The sequence below is a fragment of the Platalea leucorodia genome (assembly GCF_965183815.1).
Source record: "Platalea leucorodia genome assembly, chromosome: W".
Taxonomy (NCBI): Eukaryota; Metazoa; Chordata; class Aves; order Pelecaniformes; family Threskiornithidae; genus Platalea; species Platalea leucorodia.
In genome coordinates, this window is record NC_138859.1 from 2,339,440 (window position 1) to 2,362,524 (window position 23,085).

The 23,085-nt window shown below is 41.4% G+C and overlaps 1 protein-coding gene across 1 annotated transcript in view; it reads right to left on the reverse strand.

Annotated features, from left to right (window-relative positions):
* LOC309601533 (netrin receptor UNC5D) overlaps positions 1-23,085 on the reverse strand; it is a gene marked incomplete at both ends in the record, with an annotated part of 166,600 nt that overhangs the window by 54,787 nt on the left and 88,728 nt on the right. The window contains one exon of the mRNA XM_082334578.1: positions 19,384-19,487. Coding sequence (XP_082190704.1) covers positions 19,384-19,487 — 104 coding nt within the window. The remainder of the gene's footprint in view (positions 1-19,383; positions 19,488-23,085) is intronic.

Genomic DNA, 23,085 nt, shown 5'->3' on the forward strand with positions numbered 1-23,085 from the left:
TTTGGTTGTTGCCCATGAAGGCACTTAATGAATTCAACGTAAATAATACAGAAGGCATCTCTGCTTGAGCTCTTAGCTCCCTAAGAACAAAAATAACACTTCTATGTATACAAAAGAACTAGGCAATACCATATTTTCCCCTCTAGAACCTGACTTTGCATGAAAAAGGAAGAAAAAGGCTGAGAACTTCTAAAACTCAGAATGTCTCATTTCTAGCTGAAAGCTTTTTTTTTTAACTGGAGAAGAAAACATATTTGAAGCTGATTTCTTTTCTATAAAACAGTTTCTTTTTATAGAAAATGTTTGCAATAGTTTCTCCTCCACATCATGATTAAGAGCAGGTGTATCAGCTTCTGACACCACCTCCGCTGACTCTGGCGCAAGCCTAGGGAGATGGAGCGCTAGGCTAGCGTTCGCTTTCATGAATATCCCACACACACACACTAATCAGCTCAGGCCTCTGGCCAGAAACAGTTCTTTCTACCTTATCATTGATCTAGGTCTCATATTCCCCAGTCTTTAAAAGCCTTATTAAAAATGGCTTTTTCAGTGACCTATAATATTTAGTGGAAGAGAGCAAGACGCATTCCTTTCAATTCCTTTCAGATCTAGCATGAAACTCCTGTTTCTAAAAATGCAAGTGTGTTTTAAGCTGGAGAAATCTTCCTTGATGTTGCAGTTCAAATGGGTGAGTATAGGCAGGGCAGGTGCTCCAATTACAGTGATGCATTAAGATGGCAGCATATCTTTGTTACGGTTTTATTTTGCTTTCTACCCTAAGACTCCAACAAATAAGGAGGAGAAGCCTCCATCAGCATAAATCATTGTGGGAGATTAATAAAAACCAAAAGCCAGTTTGCTGGATACAAACCATTCATATCTACCTTTATGATCACATAGTTATTTTATCAACACAATCAAAAAACATTAATCTTCCTCGCGAGGAGCCTCTTGCTAGCAACACACAAGAAGCAGGTCAGCTGTACCTGCTGCACTTTTTTAAATTAATCCACTGAGGGAATACTGTCACCAAATCGTTTAATCACAGCGCTGTCATACTGTTCTGGTAGGCATATTTTTCCTTCATTAGATTGAATATATAATCTCATTACATAAATCTGACACGCTGACTAACTCATAAATCAGCCTGGGCTTTTGCTGGCTGTACCGTGGAAAGCAGCGCAGGAATCTTCTCTTTCAGAGAATCATGCAACGGTTCGGCTTGGAAGGGACCCTGAAGGCCATCTCGGTCCAACCCGCCCGCCGCGGGCAGGGACACCTTCCACAGGCCAGGCTGCTCGCTTCGCTCTTTGAAGAGATGCACTCAGAGGGAGCATCTGAGATGCACTCAGAGGGAGCATCTGAAAACTCGAGTGCTGCACGCTGCTAACGCACGCTTTCTTTCTCATCGCTTCACTTTGTGGCCCGCAGATAGCGTGTTTGCTACCTAAACCTCCAAGCGCAAGGGGAGCCACGAGAGGCGATACTCCCCCTCCTGGCACTCTGCATCCCACAGCTCATACTCTGAGCTCTGCCCGCTTTGCCATGAGCATTTTTGTTTGCGTGCTTTAAAATCACAACCACAAATTCATAATGCTGAAAAATCCAGAGGAGGGGAAAAAGTCTAACATGGGAGGGGGTGAGTCAAAACGAAATCACGATATGCTTTTGAATACGTATAATGGGAAAGGTGACAGCCTGTACGTCTGTCTCAAATTATAATGCTAAAGGTGGGCAAGGAGTTGACTCAGACATGCTATTTTAAAACACTGCTATAAAGATATATTGCTAAATATGCCATTGCTGATGGTACATTGTCTGATTGCTAAAGATATAATCAGATCGCCAGGTAAGTTTCTCTTTATTCCTATTTTTGGAGGAATAAGTATCTAACATTAATTGGAACGCTGTTTTTTTACCTCCATGCAAAAATGATGAATGAATCAGCGTTAATCAAGCCGAAGGTTATTATGTGGGCTTACATGGTAGTTTTCCAGTGGGGCAGCGCACACAAATGACACGACGTCAATTATTTTATGGTAAGCAGAAATAAATGATCTGGTTGAAACTCCAATCCTAGTCTCTTGACTATAAAGCTCAGCAATATAAGTGAGCAGCTGAGACTCATCCAGAGATTTTCTTTTTCCAGCAACTCGGAATCTAAGGATATATAGTAATCCACAGATCCTGTTTGAAAAGTATGCAATGCGCACTGTGCGTTTCTCAGTACTGTGAGTTAGGTTGGTTCGAAAGAAGCAAAGAGCTGAAGGCTCCAGGGAGGGTGTTCACGGTGCCACACCAGTGAGGTTTTGTTTGTTTTTCAATGCACAGACATTTGGAAAGTAATTATAAGTGCAGTTGACACTGAAAAAAAATGTAGATAAGATTACTGGAAATGATGTTTACAGTGTCTGGCTAACACGGCATCCTGATAGGCAGTATCACATTTATACTAATTTCTTAGAGATAAGAAAATCATCACAGAAAGCTTACAGTAATTGAAAACAAAGAGGAGAAAGCGAGATCTCTTCTCTTGCACTTCTAACTGCTTCTGATCAAACATCACTGCACGGCATTACAAAACCCAGTAGTATCCCTACCCGTGCTTCAGATTATTGCTCTCAAGAAAATTTAGAAGAAAGGTCCAAGCCTTTGAAAAGTGAATGTCAGGAGCGTTGCTCAGATAGCACACTAGGAAGCGTGAACGTGATCCTGGCTGGGCCCACAGTCCCTATCATTTGCTTTCGGTACTCACACCTGGGATCAGTCGGCTAGTCCTCATTCGTTTGGTTGGTTGTGCGGCCTCATCTCGATTATCACAGCAACTCTGTACTCCTGTTCTGGGCATTACAGCAAACAAGGCTATAATTTTACTGTTCTCAGGAGTTACGGTGAATCATTAATACATAATGTTGCTCTTTTTTGTTAGTAGCCTTCAGATATGATAATCTCAAGAATGTAACTGTGAGATATTACTAACAGAAACATCCTTTGGATCCCTTGATGAATCACCTCTTTCTACACGCTGGAAGAAGTATTTAAACTCAAACTCTATAACGAAATACAATTGTTAGTTAACAAGCGTGTAACATTTATGTTGTGTCACTAGATGCATACTAAATGCAGCTGAGCACCAGATTCACAGCTTACTGCTTTCCCTTATAACATTCTTTGCAATTAAAAAAGGTGTTGATCTATGTCCAGAGAGGTAAAACATTCCTTAAACCTTTAACGTTGCAGTATTTCAGTTTCACGGTACTCTAATGATATTTATTCCCGATTATAAAAGGACCAGCAGCAGGATATTGCATCAGCAGAATCTGAATAGAGTGAGCCCTTGCTACAGGAGACACACAAGGCACGTTGTGAACAGGAACACAACTGGGAAGTGCAGTAACAAATGCGACTGCTCCTTTGAAGTTATTAAAGATCCTGAAATGGTATCTACCAGCGGGTGTTTTCTCATACCAGGTTGGTTGAGTAGGTTGAATCTTTTCACCTCTGAAACAGCATAATCTTTTTTTTTTTTTTTTTAAAAAAGGATATAAGTTTTCCCCTTCCTGTGAAGTAAAAAAATCTCTAAGAGGGTAAATTTTCTTTTTACAAGCTTATGTTTATATCTCTAAGCGGAGCTCCCAATAAGTACAGCAGGACAAAACACCGTATCCTTGTGGTGCCATATAATGGTACTGCTTTCCTTTGGTCCCATCGTGATATACACCAAGGTTAGTCCAACCGCATTGTAACTACATACATACGCACGTATATACATGTGTCTATACACAGAGAACGGAAAAAACGTGTTTGCATTAGGAGTACATTCAGTGTGTGCGTTGGTGATGGGATTCAGGAGATAGACGTGTTTGGAAATACGCGATTAGACCAAGATTTGGATAGGAACAGGGAAATCATAAGGATCTTAGCAAAAACTGAACATAAGGGCGTGCACACATCTCCCTTGCTTGTGGGAGAAGACAAGTGGTTGATCAGAAAGGATCAACATATTTGGGGACTCCTCATTTTGAGAGGGAGACAGTTGGTAGAGGAGCTTCCTTAGACATAAAAGGAAAATTCGGTTGTACAGAAGTCACAAAAATAAAAAGGAAGATCAAGAACAGCTTCAAAGGCGATTAACAGACTAAGAAAAAAAACACTATGAGCACATGGGTTCATCACAAGATGTTCACTTTCTAGCAGATGACATTTGAATCTGCGCTACATTGTAGTAGATCGGGAAACACTTTACTCCAAGGACATCTTGCGTTTCCCCCTCTCGCCTCTCCCCGTCTCGATTAGAGCACTAGTCACAACCGACAGTAACCCAGCTGCTCTTGCTATGACTGTGCGAGTGCAACTGAGCAAAATGGGGCTGATGTGAGAGGATCAAAAATCGCTAGCGCAGCCTGTTTTACTTCACGCAAGCTGTGCCCAAGGGAGTTTCGTCCTGGTTCGTAGCAACGCTCTCCCGGAACCCGCACGCGGTCTAGAACTGACTCCTAGCAGCTTGATCCCTCTCTCACTCAGTCCTCCCTGCTCTTCTTCATGCACCTGCCTTCTTTTGCTCCAGCACAAACCGCACCGTACGCTCCTGACTGACTTTGGCTAGAAAAAAAACAAAACCAATTCTAAGAGAAGTTTTCTCTGTAGCTTTGAAGGGGTCATATGTCCTTCCTGCCGGTTTCTGAATGCAAAAAATCGGGAAGGTTTGAGAAATGCTCTGCCATGCTTCTCCTTCCCAACGACCCTTGGATCTTTTCCTTTCACAATAGCCCACTCCCCGAGCAAAAGATACCACGTTTCTGCACTCTAGTTGCCCATATAACATTGTCAGGTCTTTGTAAAAGTACGTAACTACACCAACAATCAGAAGATACTACAGCCTTCTACCAAATAGATTTGATCCTTCTGCTCACGAACCTTGGCTTTCAGCATTCAAATTCAGAAGTTTGAATCCCACTGAAAAGGGAATAAAAGCAGATGCACATGAAAGTATTGTGCGAAAGTGCTCTGTGCTCTTCACAGACTCAGAATCGTGGAATCGTTTAGGTTGGAAAAGACCTTTAAGACCATCAAGTCCAACCATTAACGCAGCACTGCCAAGGCCACCACTAAACCATGTCCCCAAGCACCACATCTCCCCCGCTTTTAAATCCCCCCAGGGATGGGGACTCAGCCCCTGCCCTGGGCAGCCCGGGCCAGGGCCTGACAGCCCTTTGGGGGAAGGGTTCGTTGTATTATGAAGTTATAAGTATCAGGAGAAGACTGCCAAACGTGCTGAAGATCTAACCTTCAGGAATCAGGGACAGAAAAACCAGACAAGGCCTCTAGGCACTAGCACAGCACTAGTAAATAACCACAGCAGCCACTCCTCCTGCTGCCCAGAACAACACGCCGGTATTGATAAAGCCTCCGACTGTCTTGTTTGGCCAAAACGTACACCACAGTACAGTTTCCAAATCCTTGTAGGACTCTTTCACACAATTACCTTTATTATTTATAATTAGAAACATAATGATAAAGTCTTATAACTTGTCCTTTCAAGTTCAAGCATTCAAAATTAAGAACATTTCTGAAAATAGTACCAGAAAAATATATGCCACTGCAAAACAGTACATCAAAAAAAGAAAAGCCCCAAAGCACACGTCTTTATAAAAAAGAGTTATCTATTCAGGGGAACTACAAAGTTATCTCACTTTTTTTTCCCCCTCATTTTAGCAATCTAATTCAGAAGTGTTTTGCTCCAGCATTTCTATTTCATGACCGCAGTAGCTCCTGGGTGTACTGATTTACTTAGAACAAGTCAAATCCCAGAAGGAAAACAAACTTTTTTTCTACTGGAGGAAAACACAGTACACAGTTCACTTGCTTGCATGAAATCCAGCACATACGCTCATTTTGGAGAGAACGTCCAAGGATTTTTTCAAGTAAGGGGTATATGTGCAGGAACTGAGATGCTTCCAATAGTACAAAATCACCGAAGAGGCACTTGGAGACACCGCTAAGGAGACAAGAAGAGAGCTGACAAATGCCGTTGTTTCGAATAATTGGTACAGGTAAAAAAAGGGCACAGGTGAAAAATGAAGTGACAGATTTAACGCATTCAAACAGCACAGTGGCAGCATAATGAAGAGAGGAGTATAATCTCAAACTGCGTATTAGGATGGCAGAAGGCAACAAATACAGTTAAGTGTCCCGCCTCTCTAGCGGCTGGTCTAAACGGGAATGAAAAAGCTGCAGCGGCTCCTACCTAAAGCAATAGCTCTCCACTGCAACTTGGTCGAGTTCTGCGTGCTCATGGTAAAGTACATCAGTTCAGACCATGCTAAACACCTCTGAGCCCGACTTCCAAGATAAATCATAGAACATGCTTACTTGGAACTTAATTATTTTTTCACTAAAAAAAAATAGACATGTATCAGAAGCAGGGTTTCCACAAGATTGGTATGTTGGGTGTTTCTTCTGGCCAGTAGACGTACCAGTAATGAATGACTGGTCCAGTCAAACAGACTACACCTTAGGCACAGGTGTGAAAACTAAATTTAGGTGACAGCTGTATTACAGAACGAGACCGAGCGTTGATCTAACACACACAGAGAGTCCAAATAAATAGGTTAGTTTTACGCAGATCTTACACAATCTATGACTGTCTGTGATTGCTCGTGTATAAGGCAAGGTATTTCATATATGAGGCTATGGAGATTGGCAGGTCCTTCATGATGAGCTTGAAGGATGGGCAGAAACACTGACTACATGAAAAATGCTCAGGGCATCCCCACAAGAAGCCTCTTGGAAATTCCTCTTGACTCAGATACTCAAAAGGCATTTTATCTGCCCATGTCGCTTTGTTAACACTACAGTTTAAAACCACATAAGACAGTTAAAGTCTTAAAACACACCATGTGCGGAGGCTCGATAGCCAGCTACGTGTGACTCGTGCAGCACACCTGGCTGACCTTGTTTCAAAGGGATGCTCGTTTGCTACTCAGCTGTCTGCAGTGGAAACACAGACAAGGGCTAGAAAAAAAAGCATTGCATTGACAACATGGGCTCTCGATAACATTTCAGAGTTGCCCATGTCCAAAAAAGAGCATCCAAAATCTGTCCAGCTCAATGTTAAATAGCTTAGCAACACATTTTTTTAAAAAATGTCACTGTAACGAAGCAAAAAGAGAAAAAAAACCTAAACTCACCATTAACCTAAGGTGCACAACCAGATATCCCAATTTATGTAATTGGTTGTGTTGCCCTGAAATGTATACAGCTAACAAAACCCACTAAAATGTCTGTAACATATTTAAAGGACTCTCAGTTCTATGAAAAACCATGTCCTTTTCATTCCCCGCTTACACAGAGTAACTGTGAAATCTATGGCTTTTTATTTTAGCATATTGAGCAATAGCATTAAAGTGGTTTGTACAAGCACGGATAATCACAAGCCTTCTTTGCCTTTGAAACCTGTTCTTTGTTTGAACCTCTACAGAGTATTACTCCAGGCTCTGTACTCTGTGTATTACAACTGCTATTGTAATACCTAATCCATGATCTAGGTTGAGTAAAAAAAAAAAAGTTTGGGGCATTGAAGATGAAGTACTTCAGGAAAAAAGAGAGACAGATAATACCGAAGCAGACATTTCCCTCAAAGACAACAGGTGATGAAGGGCAAAGAATGAATACTAGATTTGACCTACGATGCAAGAGCATATACACTAAACTAAATCTTGATTCTGTTTTTGTGTTGTCCATGCTTCTGTGAAGCAGTCACAGGCTTAAACAAAAAGGCTTTAATTGAGCAGATGTTTTATAGAATAAGGAGGCCCTACATATTATTCAATTGTCACGTTCCGAACGCAATCAGCCCAGACCAGCATGTCGTGTGTTATCCAGAACAGCAGCGTAAAGTATGAAAAATGAAAATGATGAAGTTGCTCTTAAAAGCAGCTAAAATTCTGAACTGAGGAGGGCACGTTTGTGTGTCTGTGTGTGTTTGTGTGCAGTGGAGAAAAATGGCAGAATTTTAAAGCGCAGAGGAAATAAATTTGGAGAAGAAATTAGTAGAACAATTAAACGATTAATTACAAGTAAGCCGCTGCATGGTTTCAGTAGAACAGAATCAACATTTAGAGGCTGCTCTGTTTCGTTCAGTAGGGTATGTTGAGAACTGATAAATGGAGATTAAAGGGAAGGTAATTTGATAATTCTAAAATCTGTAAGGACTCTTCAATAGAATTTTATGTTCTAAGTGGCTTCAAAACTGTTCTGTCCACACAGGCAGGCACTCAGTTCCATTAGCCTAGTAACTGCTGCTTTAATCAGCGGCATTTTTCACTGTACGTATAGTGTTGGATAGCGTCTAATAAAAAAATCCAAATTTCTTTGGATTCGTGGGGGAGTAACAGAAAAAAAGCAGTAAAGATGCCCCTACCTGAAAGAAATACCTGTTCTCCCCAGCTAAATGAATAACTGGTCCTCAGTCTGCAAGTGGTGCTGTAGTTAACAGAGCCTTCGCCCCCCAAAGACAGACTTAGACATTTCAGTCGATGAAAAATCATCATCCGTTCAATGATTCAGACAATGTTTCTTGCACTCACGTGTGTAGTGACTTCCAAAGTGATATCTGTACTTCGTAATTCTTTACTACTTTATGCCAAAACTGATCTTATATACAATTCTACATGGAAAACACTTGTAAGTTAGATATTTGTGCAATTCTTAACATCTCCGGAAGATGCTGTGGGATGTATCTGAACTGTCATTAAAATAGGGCTTCTAGAATAGGAGATTTCCCCCCCCCCCCCCCCCCGAAATGTCAGTATTTTAAAGGTATAATTCATAAACAGCAATACCATAGAGTACACATACCAATTCAACCAGAATTTTAAGATCTTGTATTTGTCAGCTGGCTGTCACCCAAACGACCTGAAGGTTACAGATGCCCTACTGTAATTGTAGCACCGCAGAAGAGCTTATTAATCATTTTAATACCGTTACATCTTAGAAGTCTGACCTGCTAACCATCATAATATAGCATAGACTATTTCAAGGTGAATGCATCTGTTTAGAGACATTAGCAATTACCATGAAACTTGGATTTGGAACATGACCAATTTCTTTTCCAGAAGCAATGCTCCTCGTGAAGAGTTTGGAGCGATGCTTCAGTAGGAGGCTGAAGACGGAAGCTAAGACAACGTTCCCTCCCGCCGAGGGGGCGGCGCGTAGAGACCTTAGCGTGTTAGCGGCGTACGTGCACCAGCCAGCTACAGAGAAAGAGTCCGGGGTTCTGAAATGGTGAAACCTATTTTTCAGCACTAACAGTAAGAGTTAAGAATTTGCAGAATTCCTTCACAAAGCAAATGGAATTTATTTCACTGTTCCAAATGCAATGGCATCTAATGTTGTCATGTCTCAGTTAACTTCTAAATTTCTTACGGCTCCCCATAACTTTATGATTTTAAAAACGTGAATGCTGGCTGCAGTGGTTGCTTAAAAATAAAACCAGTCTATAGGAAGAGCTTACATGTAGATAAATAATCATTGAGACATATTGCACATACCCGAGCTCAGTCTTGAAAGTGAAATGTCTTCGGTGAAAAATGAAACACATTTATTGTATTTGTAACTAATGTACCTTAAAAGTAAAGCAAATATTGATATTCCAGACACAAGACCCGAGATCTATAACTAACTGTATAAAATGCATGCTGCTTGCATTTAGTAATCATACTCTGTTTTCTATAACTAGAAACAAGATTCATTGAAGACTATAATTCACCAGCCTTTTTTGCCATAGTGTTTTACTACAATACCATTATCCTGCCATATTACATTTTACTGTATGTGTACAAGTCCCATAAATACACAAGCCTATGTAAAATAGGCAGCAATGACTCTCGCTACTTTTGGAATACTTGCAGCTTTTGAATTTTATGTGGGTTTCACATTTTGTTGATGTGTTTGCAATGGAATATGTACTGCCCAGAAGAGAAATGATTTTACATTTCCATTAAAAGCTATAGCGGTAAATAAACCATCAGAACTCATGCAGATATTCACTGCAACATCTATAGCAGTCCATTAAAATGTCAAAATCTGTGTTAAACAGTTGAAAAAGTAGCACTGGATACAGCACATTTAAAACTTAAATATATGCATATATTAAATGATAAAAGATATTTTAGAGTATTCCACAAGCCTCTGCAGAGCACTCAACACAAGTTTACAGTCATCAGTAATAGTTTAGCACAACAGCTGCCCTTTTATTACCAAAAAAAAAAAACAAACAACAAAACAAAATCAGACAGTAGACGTAGAAAGAGCTGCAAGTTGCTACTAATGCTCAAATATGAGCTATTCAGAGATTTAGTCTCAGAGAGTATTTATTTATAATAAAAGGGATTTAGAATAAATTTTAAGGTCAACTTCTGCTCAGATTTGCACCTCATGCATCACAATGGACTTCATCAGGCATTTCTAGTTGGGAATTGGCTCCCTGAGCTAATACCGTATTCAACACAAAACGGCAGGTCCCACATTCAGCAGCGTAAGAGCTGCAGCACTGTTCTAGCAAAGATGGGCCGAGTCTGGTAAGCTAAAGACTTTTTCGTTTTGTTTTTATTTATTTGAAAACCTGAGGTTTATAAACACTTCTCTCTAATATCATGGTTGATGTGGCACTTCAGTACAAAGGGGCTGACATTTCTAAGAAACAGTATAAATCTAGAGTAACTACCAGCAACGACAGAATTTATTAAATTCGCCACAGGCCAACTGTGTGTATTTCAATGGCACTTTCAGAAGGTGCTCCATTTTACAGGACTATCAGTTTCACACCCTTCTTCAAATTTAAGACATACTAAGTTCACATTAAACCCAGGTCACAAGAAGGTGATAGAAACTCCTACTGATGGTTAATACCAGCACAGAATACGGAAGCTCACTCTCCAATTAAAGAAACATTTTAAAACCTGATTATCAAGTCCACTGAATTAAACAGGAATAACCTATAGCAACTTGAGAAATTTAAAGCCCTTTTGTCACTGGTGGGAGATTCAGTAGTAATATGCCTCCGACATACCGCGCCACCTGTCCAAAATAGTGAAAGGAGCTTAAAACTAGTTGTCTAAAAAGATTACTAGCTACAAAAGCAAGCACTTTTTTTGCTCCTGTACAGAAAATAATTAATATTTCACTCCCTGAAGCACTAATAAGGTAGAACATGCAGAACAGAGATTATCCTAACCTTAATTAAATGGATATCGACTGAGTATTTTCCAGGTTACAGTGCAAGACTGGTTTGACAACAGTCATGGAGTGCAACATCATGACTATCAAGAATCAGACAGTAAGAAGGAATTACCATCAGTGAACTAGAGAGGATGTTATAATTTATTCTGTTTGCTGACTCTGTCGCAAACCACCAGGATCTATTAGTCATATTGATGCCAGATGCTACACCTAAGCTGGTACAGAGCTGCATCAAATGACAGAATCAAGTTATCCGCATTCTTCATTATTTCATGTTGAAAGTAAGCGATTGTGTCACTGAGAGGCAGTGACTCCTGTGCTCAGTATGTTCTTAAAATTAATAGAAAGAAAAATATCCTTTGGCAAGAGTACAGGAAAACACTAAGGTTTGATTAGGGTTACCAACGCGCCAGCAGTATGGATATGAAATCTTACCAAAGTTGCTTTATATAGTCAAGGTAATAGCTATGAACAGCACTGTATCATGTTAATGGTGGGACTGAAATGCATAGAAAAGAGCAGTACAACACGTGCTTCTCAAGGATGAGGGCTTAATACCTATTTAGAAACTCGCAGCTTGCCTCTCCGTTGCTTTGCACTTTGTGTATCGATTTAAAGCTGAGGTTTGTAAAAAAGCAGCTGGGGGACCTAGCCTGGCTGGCTGGCTTAGGGACCCAGCTGTGTTTAACTCCTTTAAACATCTTTGTGAACCTACATACGAAGGGTTACAGAATCTTAGATAACGTGGTAGCATCTAAAACTCTTATCATCAGACGAGACATGGCATCAAGCGCAAAATCCCACTTCAGTTTCCTAGCCCTGCCATCTGAACCACACAAATGCTCTTTTATCCCCATAAGTGGCCCAGGGGAAGCCAGCTTTATGCTGAAGGTGAGCAAAAGACAATGGGCCTCAAAGAGTACGTGACTTAGAGAAGAATTATTTAAATGCAGAAGGAGGAAGGAGGAGAAAGTATTAAAGAGAATGAAGGAGAGACTGAAAATGCTAATACTTGGCATACACACAAAGAGCAGCAAGCTTGTCAAAAGCAGCAAAAAGGAGGATCTATTTTTGATGCCTTCCCCCCCACACCCCCAAAAAGAAGAGTTTCAAGAAACTGAAGAGAACACAGACTAGAGAGAAACTATTTAAAGAAAGAGGAAAAGTAAAGGTCAGCTGAGAAGATAAGGAAAGAATATGTCAGGAAATTCACTTGAGAAGATGTCTAGGAGAAGAAACAAAAGGCCTTATATGCTATACTCTATAAAATGGAGCACTGCTTAAAAAAATCAGAATTACATGAACAGAAAGCAAAATCAATCTATGCCGCTTGTTGACTGAACCGCACACTGGAGCTCTGACTTCAGCGTACCACTACTTGCGCGATCCCACGATGGACTGCACAGTTGCCTCTTGGTCAACCTTTTTCCAGGATTGGGATGAACGAAGAGAAAATGCCTGAGAACTTGAGAAGCAGGGGTGGGGAAGTAAACAGAGACTACTGAACTCCATCAGGCACCATGCAACACTTCTTTAAACGGGCTAAGCTATGCCTCATTGGCTCCCGCCAGTCTTCATTTCACATTTTCAAGGCTGAACTGTAGCCATTTATAAGCCACACGCAGGACTTAAGAGCCTTGGCTAAAGCTGAATGCCGAGTATATTTTATGCCAGGCTATAGGTTAAGGATATGCTCTAAAAGTCATCTAAACCCAGCGTAATACTTTCTTAGCGTGCGACAAAGGAGCGCACCGTAACTGCTGTGCCTTCCTAGGAATAATGCACAGTAATAAAATAAACTTACACAACAACAATAAACAAGCGCAAACCACATCTACAGAAAACATAGGACTGTGGACTAGAAAAAAAATAATACAACCCAAATACGAGAAGCACTTTCCCTCAACAACACGATGAACTTTAACAGCAGCGGAGGCGAGCCATACGTGGGGCTGGCTGCCCACTAGGACAAGAATCTGTGGATCTCCGGTATGTTTTTAGAGATGAACCAATGGGCTATCTGAGCTCACAGAGCCCGGCACGTAGCCCTGCGCTAGCCCAAGGTGCCACCGTGACTCAACGGGCATGCAGTACCTCAGCTAAGCTCTGCTCTGCACCAGACCCCGCGCTTGTTTAAGCTGCGATAAAGGTTTCTTTCTAGTAACAGAAGTTTGTGTGTGAAGGGAGGCTACTCTAAGTCAGACTAGCAGATAATGCAGCTCAGAGAAATGCATCATGTATTATGTCACTGTCAAATAGACTGCTTTTAAAAATGTCTTTTTAACAGAGTGAAGCCCTTCTTCCCTTCACAAATTCCTTCAGAATGTTCCCAAAACAACAAGCTGTATATAACGAACACGGTTAGTCTTGTGAAGAGATGCAGATAATCAGCAGCAGCAAGGCTAAAGATGTTGCCCTGGCAAACTCAATATTCAGCTCCACATTTTCTGAGACGAGAGCTCAGCCCTCCCTGTCCTCTCATTTTCATCATGCCAAGGAAAATCAGAAGTACTTCCTCTGATAGCCGTGGAGTGAAACAGTCTCAGCAATACAGAAATCGGGTCCAGAGATCCGAGCCCAAGGTACCCACCGGGCAGCCTAACAAAAATGACCAGCAGACAAGGATCCATCAGAGTTTAGCCGATTCCTGTACTACACAACAACTGCCTCACTGCATACACTCCAAGCTAAATGAGGCCTCTATTGCACACAATTAATAAACATATCTATGGGGAGAATCTGTTGTGGGGATTGAAAGCCAGAACTGTCTCCTTCCTAGGCCAATTCTGCATCAATAGTGAAAGAAATGGCTCTGGTCCCATCAAGCCCGTGCCAGCAGAGACTCTGTTATATTTAAATCAACATTTGCCACAGCAGGGGATTATCAGATGCTCTACTTAAATGCTGGATTTTCTTTTTTATTTTGATGTTTAACTCATAAAAACTGAATTTATTTGGATTGGGTGCTGATGCCTGCAAGCACAGCTGCTCACCAGCTCTGCTTTGCTTGCCATCTGAACGCATGACAAGAGTGTCTAGGGTCAGGAGTTGGGTTTTCTCACTCTCCTACTGCTGTGGCAATGCACCCGGAATGCCCCAAACCCTCAGCACCCTCCCAAAGCAGAGATGTGCAGAATTTTCTCATATTTCTTTCTTCATAAAGGCAAACTCTGGAGATGGGAAACCTGCTACCGAAGGCTGCCGAGACCGAGATACAGGGTGGGCTACAGAGTGATTGAAGACAGCCGAGCTGGACCTGCACATAAACGGAAAGGCAGCACATTCTAGGAGCAGAGCCACGGTGCTCCGAGAGATGGTATGTGGTGGTATCACATTTAGAGGTAGGCGCCTGTCCCGCCCATACAGAATTCAAAATGGTTTCATAATTTGCTAAGGCTGTCTCGACTATTTGAAAGGGTAAAACCATAGGTAATACCTCAGTTACTCAGTTTTCTTGACTGCTGTTGCCACACGAGGTTTTATTATTAATAAAATCAGACACATTCAATAGTATTCCATGCACAAGAGACGGACTTTGGCTCCACGAAGAGTGTAATCAAATTCTTGGAAAGAAAATGCAGATTTAGAGAGATGCTCCTTTATAGATCTTTTACTTAAGACCTAGCTGGCACAAGCAACTGAAATTTGCTGCTAAATGAATCAAGACAGTACAGCGCGTTTCAAAGCAGCATTAAAATCAGTGCTTGCCTCAGCAGGATTTGGTGCTCCTGGTTCATGCCTCTACAACATTAAAGCTGAATTTGAATATTGCCTGCCTTTATTTGTAATCCTCCCCGATTGTTTGCTTCCACGAATGCGTTATTCAGCTTAAAGACTATTTACTAAAACAGAACCGTATAGGCACGCAGAGCATTGACAATGTCACATGAGCTTCCGTTATGTGTAAATTAATTTATACACGCCAAGTTTTAAGCCATATACAGTTCAGATGCATTTAAACCATGGATCCAAACCTTTAACCCATATTCTCCTAGCTCCTTTTATACCTATTGTGTGCGGAAATTAACGCATATAAGCAAACTTAATCCGGGTATTTTCTTTGCTACTGGTGATGAGATATGGGAGCCTTACTCATTCTGGAACAGATGGTAGAAACAGAAGTTTCTCCCAGCAAAACTAAACTTGATCTAGAGGAATTCTCTCTAGAGGAGCTCTGTGTGAGATTTGGTCTTGATCACTGTACGATCTCTGTGTCATCCCTGCTGTCCCACCCCAAAAATAAATTTAAAAAAAAGGATTAGTATGGAGAGGCATCATCGGCAAAGATGCTGACTGCGATGACAGCTCAGGAATTCCCAGATGTGGACCCCTAACGCTGCTGCTCAGTTAAACACCTTTTCCTGCACAAAAGCACGGTAAGGGGTTGCCACCGATGGCACGTAATGGCATAAATACGCCTGGGAAATGCTGATACATTTAGCAACAAGTACCTCTGCCTACCAAGAACTGCTGAGATCCACTCACTCAGTTTTAAACAAGGAAACATTAGCAGTGGCTAAAATCACTTAGGTGAAAATATCTGAGGAGTGACGAGAAATGTGGAAAGGAACAGTGGGAAAGAAAGGCTCTCCCTCCTGGTAATTCCGACGAGCCTGTGATGTCAGCCGCCACTAAAAAATATCCCTACTTTCCACTTATAGGACTAATGACAGGATTTTTCAGATTAAGCTATGGTGTAGATCAAGAACATTTATACTTTTAATGCTTCTATCCTTAGATTTAAGAAATCTTCAGCACCTCCAAGCTGCAGAAAAACAATTCCAGAGATGAAGATTTATGTTCTTGGTAATGGGGCAGGCTCACATAAATAACTGAGCTGGACTTAAATTTCATTCCAGTTGTAAAGTGTCTGCCTCTTATTGAGCTGCATCGCATGATTAGAGGTTTGACTGTATCCGTCATTCACAGCCACTGTCAGGAATAAATGGCTAGATTAACTTGCGACTACGGCAAGCACGGGAAATGTGTGCTCTTTGGGAAAATAATGTTCCTGAACTTCTGCACTTGATGGAATCATCAAAATCTTCCCAAGGGATTCAGACAGATATTGGCACGGTAACATGAAAGGGGCTGGAGTGTCCTATCCATTTTGTTTTCAGTTTGCATTTCCAGGTCCATGCAGAGTATGGATTAAAAAAAAACAACCAAGCAAAACAAAAAAAAAAACAACAATGCCACAATTAGTATCTGTTTTGCATCTAATGAAACAGAAGACGAGCTTCTTTGTCCATAGTTATTTCAAGCCTTATGCTTTCATCTAGGGCTTCATCCAAATTCTAATGAAATAAACTCTTGGATCAGAACCATAGATTTGTTGCCAGCACTGGGTTTTGAAACCTTCTACACTTCTCAGTACGCACATGACAATTATGGAGCAAGACTTACCGGCTATCTCAGTTATTTCTCATCCACGTGTTTAACAGGACAGGTCATCTTTAACTTCAAAATACCAAAAGAGTTTATAACCTCAAGCTTACTGGGACAAACCAGGGCCATTATTTATTTGGATCTGGTACCCAGTTTCTAAAGACACTGAATTATTTCCAGTAGACTCTTTACCTCGATGCGCACAGACTTAGCCTTGCACCCTGAGCCTTTATGTGAAATTTTATTGTCCAAAGCAAATATGACCTGTTAAGATTTACAGGCTTTATTAGCAGCAATAAGAATTTTACAATCAACATCAGTAAATCAGGGTTTATTGAGAACTCTACAATTTTTATCTGTAGAAAGCAATTAAAATGTCAGTGTTTCATTGGATATAATTCCTAACTTTCATAAAAGACAGATATCCTGTTTAATTGTTGAGTGTAAAGCAGCGTAGTTCAAATAATTCTAAAATTCTCAGTAAAATTCAAAACAGTGTTGACTGAGAATCACCATTTTTTCCCAAATGGCTGAATTCCAACAAAGACAGCATTTTTGGCTATTTAACTATACAGAAATTGGAAAACAGTCAAATGTATGCAATCAGTTCAGCAAACCGTACTTGTTGGGTAGACGTATACCTATCATAATTTGTTTCTTTTGGTCTCAAAGAAAACAGATAGATTTTATATAGTTTTTCATTTGAAATCTTTTTGCTCACCTTTAAATGATACATTTTTAGAATCAGTAACAAAACCAAACTGACATCCATGGTAGCATACTCTTCAGACCATGAAAACAGTCAATGTCGAAAAACATACTCTAATCTCCTAAGGGAGGTACTAGGATCCTTACCACATTAAAGAACGTTCCTTCAGTGAACGTACAGTGTAACGCAAGACGCAAGGAGTACTTGAGGGCTACGAAGATTTGAGAGTGTATATTAGGCAACTGAACAGAGGAAAAAAAAAAACGGTGGTGGGTGAAAGTCAGCTGAATCCAAGAAACAGCTTTGACCAGAACTGGGAAGCCTTTGCTAGTGCTTACACGTTGGACAGAAAGAGACCGAGAGCAGCACGTCTGGAAGGGAGAATGGGGGAAGGAAGAGGAAGACAACCAGAATTTGGAGGCGCTGGGCAAGGCGGAGTTCCTCCATGAAAACTGGGCTCCCAGCTCCCCAGGCTGACGCACACCACCAGGACTGCAGGTCAGATATGTTCCCACAGCCAAGAAAGAGATTTTGTAGTCAACTAGTGGCCACATCATTCTTCATTTCACTTTGTAACTGCTTGTTTCCAGCCTTTTCCCTATAACTCTGCACTTGATTCCGGCATTTTATTAATAAACACATTCACTTGTTTTACTATAAAGTCTGTCTAGTTTTGTGGAACGAGAGGAACCAGGGTGAAAGGAATAAGCAAAGTGGAAATTTTTACCACAGAGATAGCAATTCTGTCTGAGACAGGATACACTGGCAATCTGGAGGGATATGCATTCAGAAAACCTGGTTTAGCAGTGCACATTGTGACAAAGAGGTCCCTGGGATTGCCAGCTGGTGGCTTTGGGGCATCTCTGCAGGCAGTGATTACCATCCCTTCTCCAGAAAGTATGGGCAAGGAATCCCTCACAGACCAAGGATGTTTAGGCAATTACACCTTTGAAAGTCTGTTTTGTCTGCAAAATAGGTATGTTTACTAGAATACACATTTCAATAATTTTGACAATTCTCTGTAATGCAGTATCCATTTTTCTAGTTACACTAAACAGAGTAAATATAACGCACAGCTGAGGAGAATGTAGCAGCAGCAATTTGAATGACAGAATAATGCACATTAGATGCCTAGATACAAATTCATCTGCTCACCGTTCTTATTTCTAACTCATTTTCCGTTTGGTCTTTAACACTTCTACCTGATTTTCAGTGTCTTTTGCACCCCAGTTTGCTGCATTTCTCCTCTCTATTTTCAATTGCACCCGCCCAACACGCTGCTTCTTAACTAAAAGGACTAAAGGGCTCTCGCCCTATGGGGGAGCCTACACTACAGCCTGAACGTGGTGCCTGTAGCTCCCCCAGATACACAAGCGTTAAGATTTAAACTGCTGATCTCAGCCTTGCCATGGCAGCACTGGCTGAAGGCTACCACCACCAGTCTGCTTTGTGACAGGCAGAACAGTGTGATGCCATGCTAGCTTCCACCATCAGAGTTTCTTTTTTTTGTTTTAATGCCTCTCTAGCAGGTTTTTAAACACAACCCACTTAGAACACCTTCCCCCAAGAACAGTCTGGCTATTATCATTTTACGGCATCCCCATTAGCTTCCTGTTAAGATTCAACTCTCTTGACAAAAAGCATGTTTAATGCTAAGCAAAAAAACACCAAATTATTATTTGCAGCAGATTTTCTCGCTCCAGCAACAATTTATCAGAATATTTTTAGGTTTTTTTCCTTTGTTTTCTTTTTCAACAAGAAAAGTAATTTCTGAGAAAATACGTAACAAGCTGTTTTCAGTTTGTAAACATAAAACCTGAAAATTGTATCAAAACCAGGATTTTTTCAGCAAACATTCCTGAATTCTGATGAAAAGCCATACTTTTTAAAAACGTATAATCAAAAAACACATGTTTAAAGCAGTCTGTGAGAGAAGAACACTGTAACCAACGCTGGACCTTGAAAACCACATGGCCGCTAAGCCCTTTTTGCTCCTCTCCCCATTTCTCACCAGCCACCAGCAGCGACACTGCACAAAGCCTCACCTCAGCCGCAGGGACTCCCTCAGGTGGCCGACAGTGGAGAACGATCATCCCTTCGATAGGAACCTCCTTCCCTTGTGGGTCTTGCTCAAAGTTCTTCCGTAGATCTGCAGAGTTTAACGCAACAATTCATTACACCTCCAAAAGCCATTCCTCCCCACACAATACTACGTAGGCTGCAGAAGTGAGCAACGATACCGCTTTGCCATATATTCTTTTAGGTCTGTGTACAAAGCGATGGACAACTGAGAGCTACTAATTCTTTCCCATCTTTAGATCAGGGGCAGAGAGATCCTATCAGCTTTAGTCGTGTTTCCATTTCTCCACCTTTAAGAAACGATCTGTGCGTGACTACAGAGACAATCAATAGTAGCACCCGCAAACTCCGTCGTTCCAGTTGTGCATTCGATCTCTCAAGCCATTGCCTTTCCAAAATGGGGGAATTAAATGCAACAGCAACGACATGGTATTGCTAGGGCATGGTCAGAACCAGCGGAATGAATCCAAGACTGGGTGAACTATTTTCCTAGTACCTGCTACTTCAGGTGGGTGCCAGGGTATTTTAGAAAAGGCTCTAAGCTAGATGTTTTGTTTAGATTGCCTACATACTGCAAGCTGTAGGGAAAGAAAGGGAAGGACTGAGAGCAATTCCACACGTTCCAAATGGGCTGATTACAAGATTGCTTCAGTTCAGATACCCTGGCCAAGCCAATAATTCGGGATAAGACACAGGGCATATTGTCTCAGAGTCGCACCGGTGCGGCCACGGCACTTTTATGTACAAGCACTTGGGTAAACCAGACCAGACACAGAGGAAACCTGTATCCACTGACATTGACCTAACCCAGATATGCCCGCGAATATATGAAGTTTTGCTTGCTGTGAAAGGAAAATAAAACAGAAGGAATGTTACTTACTACATGTGCTTTGAGAGTTAGGATGTTTCCATTAGACATACTCATTTTCTTCAAACAGTGTCTCAAATTCCACAATGTGGATTTACTGATTTAATTTTCTCCATTGCTTACACTTCATGAAATACACCCCCTTAAAGAGCAGAGGCTCCAAATCGGTTACACTTCAATATATTTTATAAAATACATTAAGACTTATTTTAGCAAGCTGGTCACTAGAGAAAGATGCACGCAGTGCATGTATTCTCCTTTTTATGATTCTTCGTTAATGTTGGCTTTTTTCCCACACAGATAACCAATACCTTTTCTAGCACCCTATTTAAAAAGTCATTTATTAACAGTTAGGCTGCAGTTGTGCCTACAAATGCCTTTATTAGGATGAACAACGGAGTAAGATCCATCTTCCCATTTTCTCAGCGTTCCACACTATCATAAAGAAATACTTACCTGCTTTTTCAGAGAAATATAAAGTGCTGTAATGCTTTGGACTTGACTTACAATTCAGAATCTCTAGGCTTTAAGTGCAAAACAAAGAAAAAAGGAAAGAAAGGAAAAAGGTAAGTCGACACCACCACGCTGTGCATCGCAGTGACAGGTGCCGTGACAAAGTTACGGGTTCTGTATGCTATCACAAATTGGACCTGCGCGTTCTCACCGCTAGTCCTCTATTCCCTAAGTCAGGAATCCATGCCCCAAATGAAGTCGCTGGGTTGTTCCCCACCGACAGGATGACACAGGTCCGTGAACGGGCGAGCCCTGGAAACTCACGGGGGCAGGTTACAGACAGCTGTTGGCAGCTATGCATTTTCTCTGCCTGGACGGCTAACAAGTCCCATCATCTCTGCACTCAAGAATTGTTGTTCTTTTCAGAAAAAAAAACATGGCTTCAAGTAAAAGTAGCACAGCAAATGGCCAGTACAGGAACACAGTTCTCAGGCGGAACATCCAGCCACGCTCAGTACATTAGATAAAGCAGAAATGAAGAGCGCTCTCTGGAGTGCCCGCGAGGTGAATGTGATATCTGCAGGTATGGATGGCAGCTGGGGATGTGGTTTGCGGAGGAACTGGTACCACAGTGATGGGTTTAAAAGTCCCAACACATGGCTCCACCTGCTTCTGCTCATTCTGATTTTTACTCATATTGCCATATTATGGGGTTGGGAAATCACAGTGTGGAGAAAAGTCAATAAAAATTCAATTCAGAATAATAGTCCTTTGCAGCTTAGCAATACCGGGGAATTATTAGCTCATTCAATGTTATGACAGTTAATGCAGTAAAATAAAAAATTGAATTTACACATATTTACACATTCAAACTAAATCAGCCAACAAAAAAAATCCGTCATTTATAAAGTCAAGGAGTTGTTACGTCGCCCTGTTACTTATCTCAAATGTTTATTTTAACTTATCCTGTTAAAAGATTTACCAATACCTGCTAGAACGCTACCTGATAAAGTCACCATTCCGAGTTTCTGGCCTGAGCCTCCCCAGCCCGTTCCTCCTGCCCCTCATCTCCGTCCAAGAAGCATTTCTCCCAGCTCTTTGCAGCTTGCTGCCAGCGTTTCCTGGGCCTAGGTCTTTCAAGACCTGGGCTGGTGATTTAAAGGAAAAGGGTTCACAACAGATTGGGGGAAAGTAATTTCCTGAATTCGCTGCAAAAGGATGGCTGCAGGCTCTCGTTCTGCTAGAACAACGTAGCAGATCTAATTGCAAGGTAAAAACTGGATGAGGCTTTGAGTATCTCCACAGTCTCATAGTAACAATTGTATTTGGGTTCTGTCTTTTTTATGTCCCTCTTGCTGTCATGGCATTTAGTGCATTTTCCATTTTTTGTGTCTTTCAAATAACGATCTGTCGATTGTGAGTTCTACCACTACAGCATACTATTTCAGATATGAAGAACAGAGAGAAACTGAACATTTCCTATCTGGGGACAGCGGTTGTCCTCTGCTCTCCACTGTATTAAAAATTCTGGAATGAGTCTTCTATGATAAAAGAGATTAAACCAAATAACCCCCCTCCCCCACAACTCTCAATCAATCTACAGTGCTGTTATTTAAAACTTAACATTTGTCAGCCCACAAGACCAGAGTTACTCCCTTTGTTTGAAGTAGGAAGTAATGATGTCCCCTAAGCGAATAGTGACAGCGACTACCATAACCACACGGCCTTCTTCAAAACTGCCACTGGTAATGACTCTGTCCCTGTTTGGTCCGGCTTAGAAAGAGATACATTTTAACTGAATAATTCACAACTCGGCACAGTGGAATTCCTTTCTAATCCCATTATGGCAAGCAGCAGGCATACAGAATCATTTGTAAGTAGCTTAACAGCACAGTGTAACTACTAAGGGCCCAATTCCTTAATGCTGGATGTCACACCATGGGATTCCACAGGTCATGCAACTGGCTCCCAAGTCAAAGCGTAAGGCCTTGCAGAAGGCATACGAAAAAGCAGATGTCAGCACCTGGGAACACACACCAGCCTCAAATCCTTCCCATCTCCCTCTGGTAACCTTTGGTCACAACCGGGATGGCAGTGAGATGGAATCATCCTACCAGCCAGAAGGTGATGAAGATTGCTGTTGGCTGTCTTCCCACACAAAGAAGGGCTGATCCTCTGTGTAATGGCCTCCAACGTGGGAACCACGTGCTGAGCTTGGAACTTCTTCCTTACAACCCATGCGATGTCTGGGCTGACTCTGAGAACCTGGTGTCCGATTTTCCAGTCCACGGATGAAGTGCAAGAATAATACTTTCACCTTGTTACAAGAAGGAAATTTTTTCCTAAG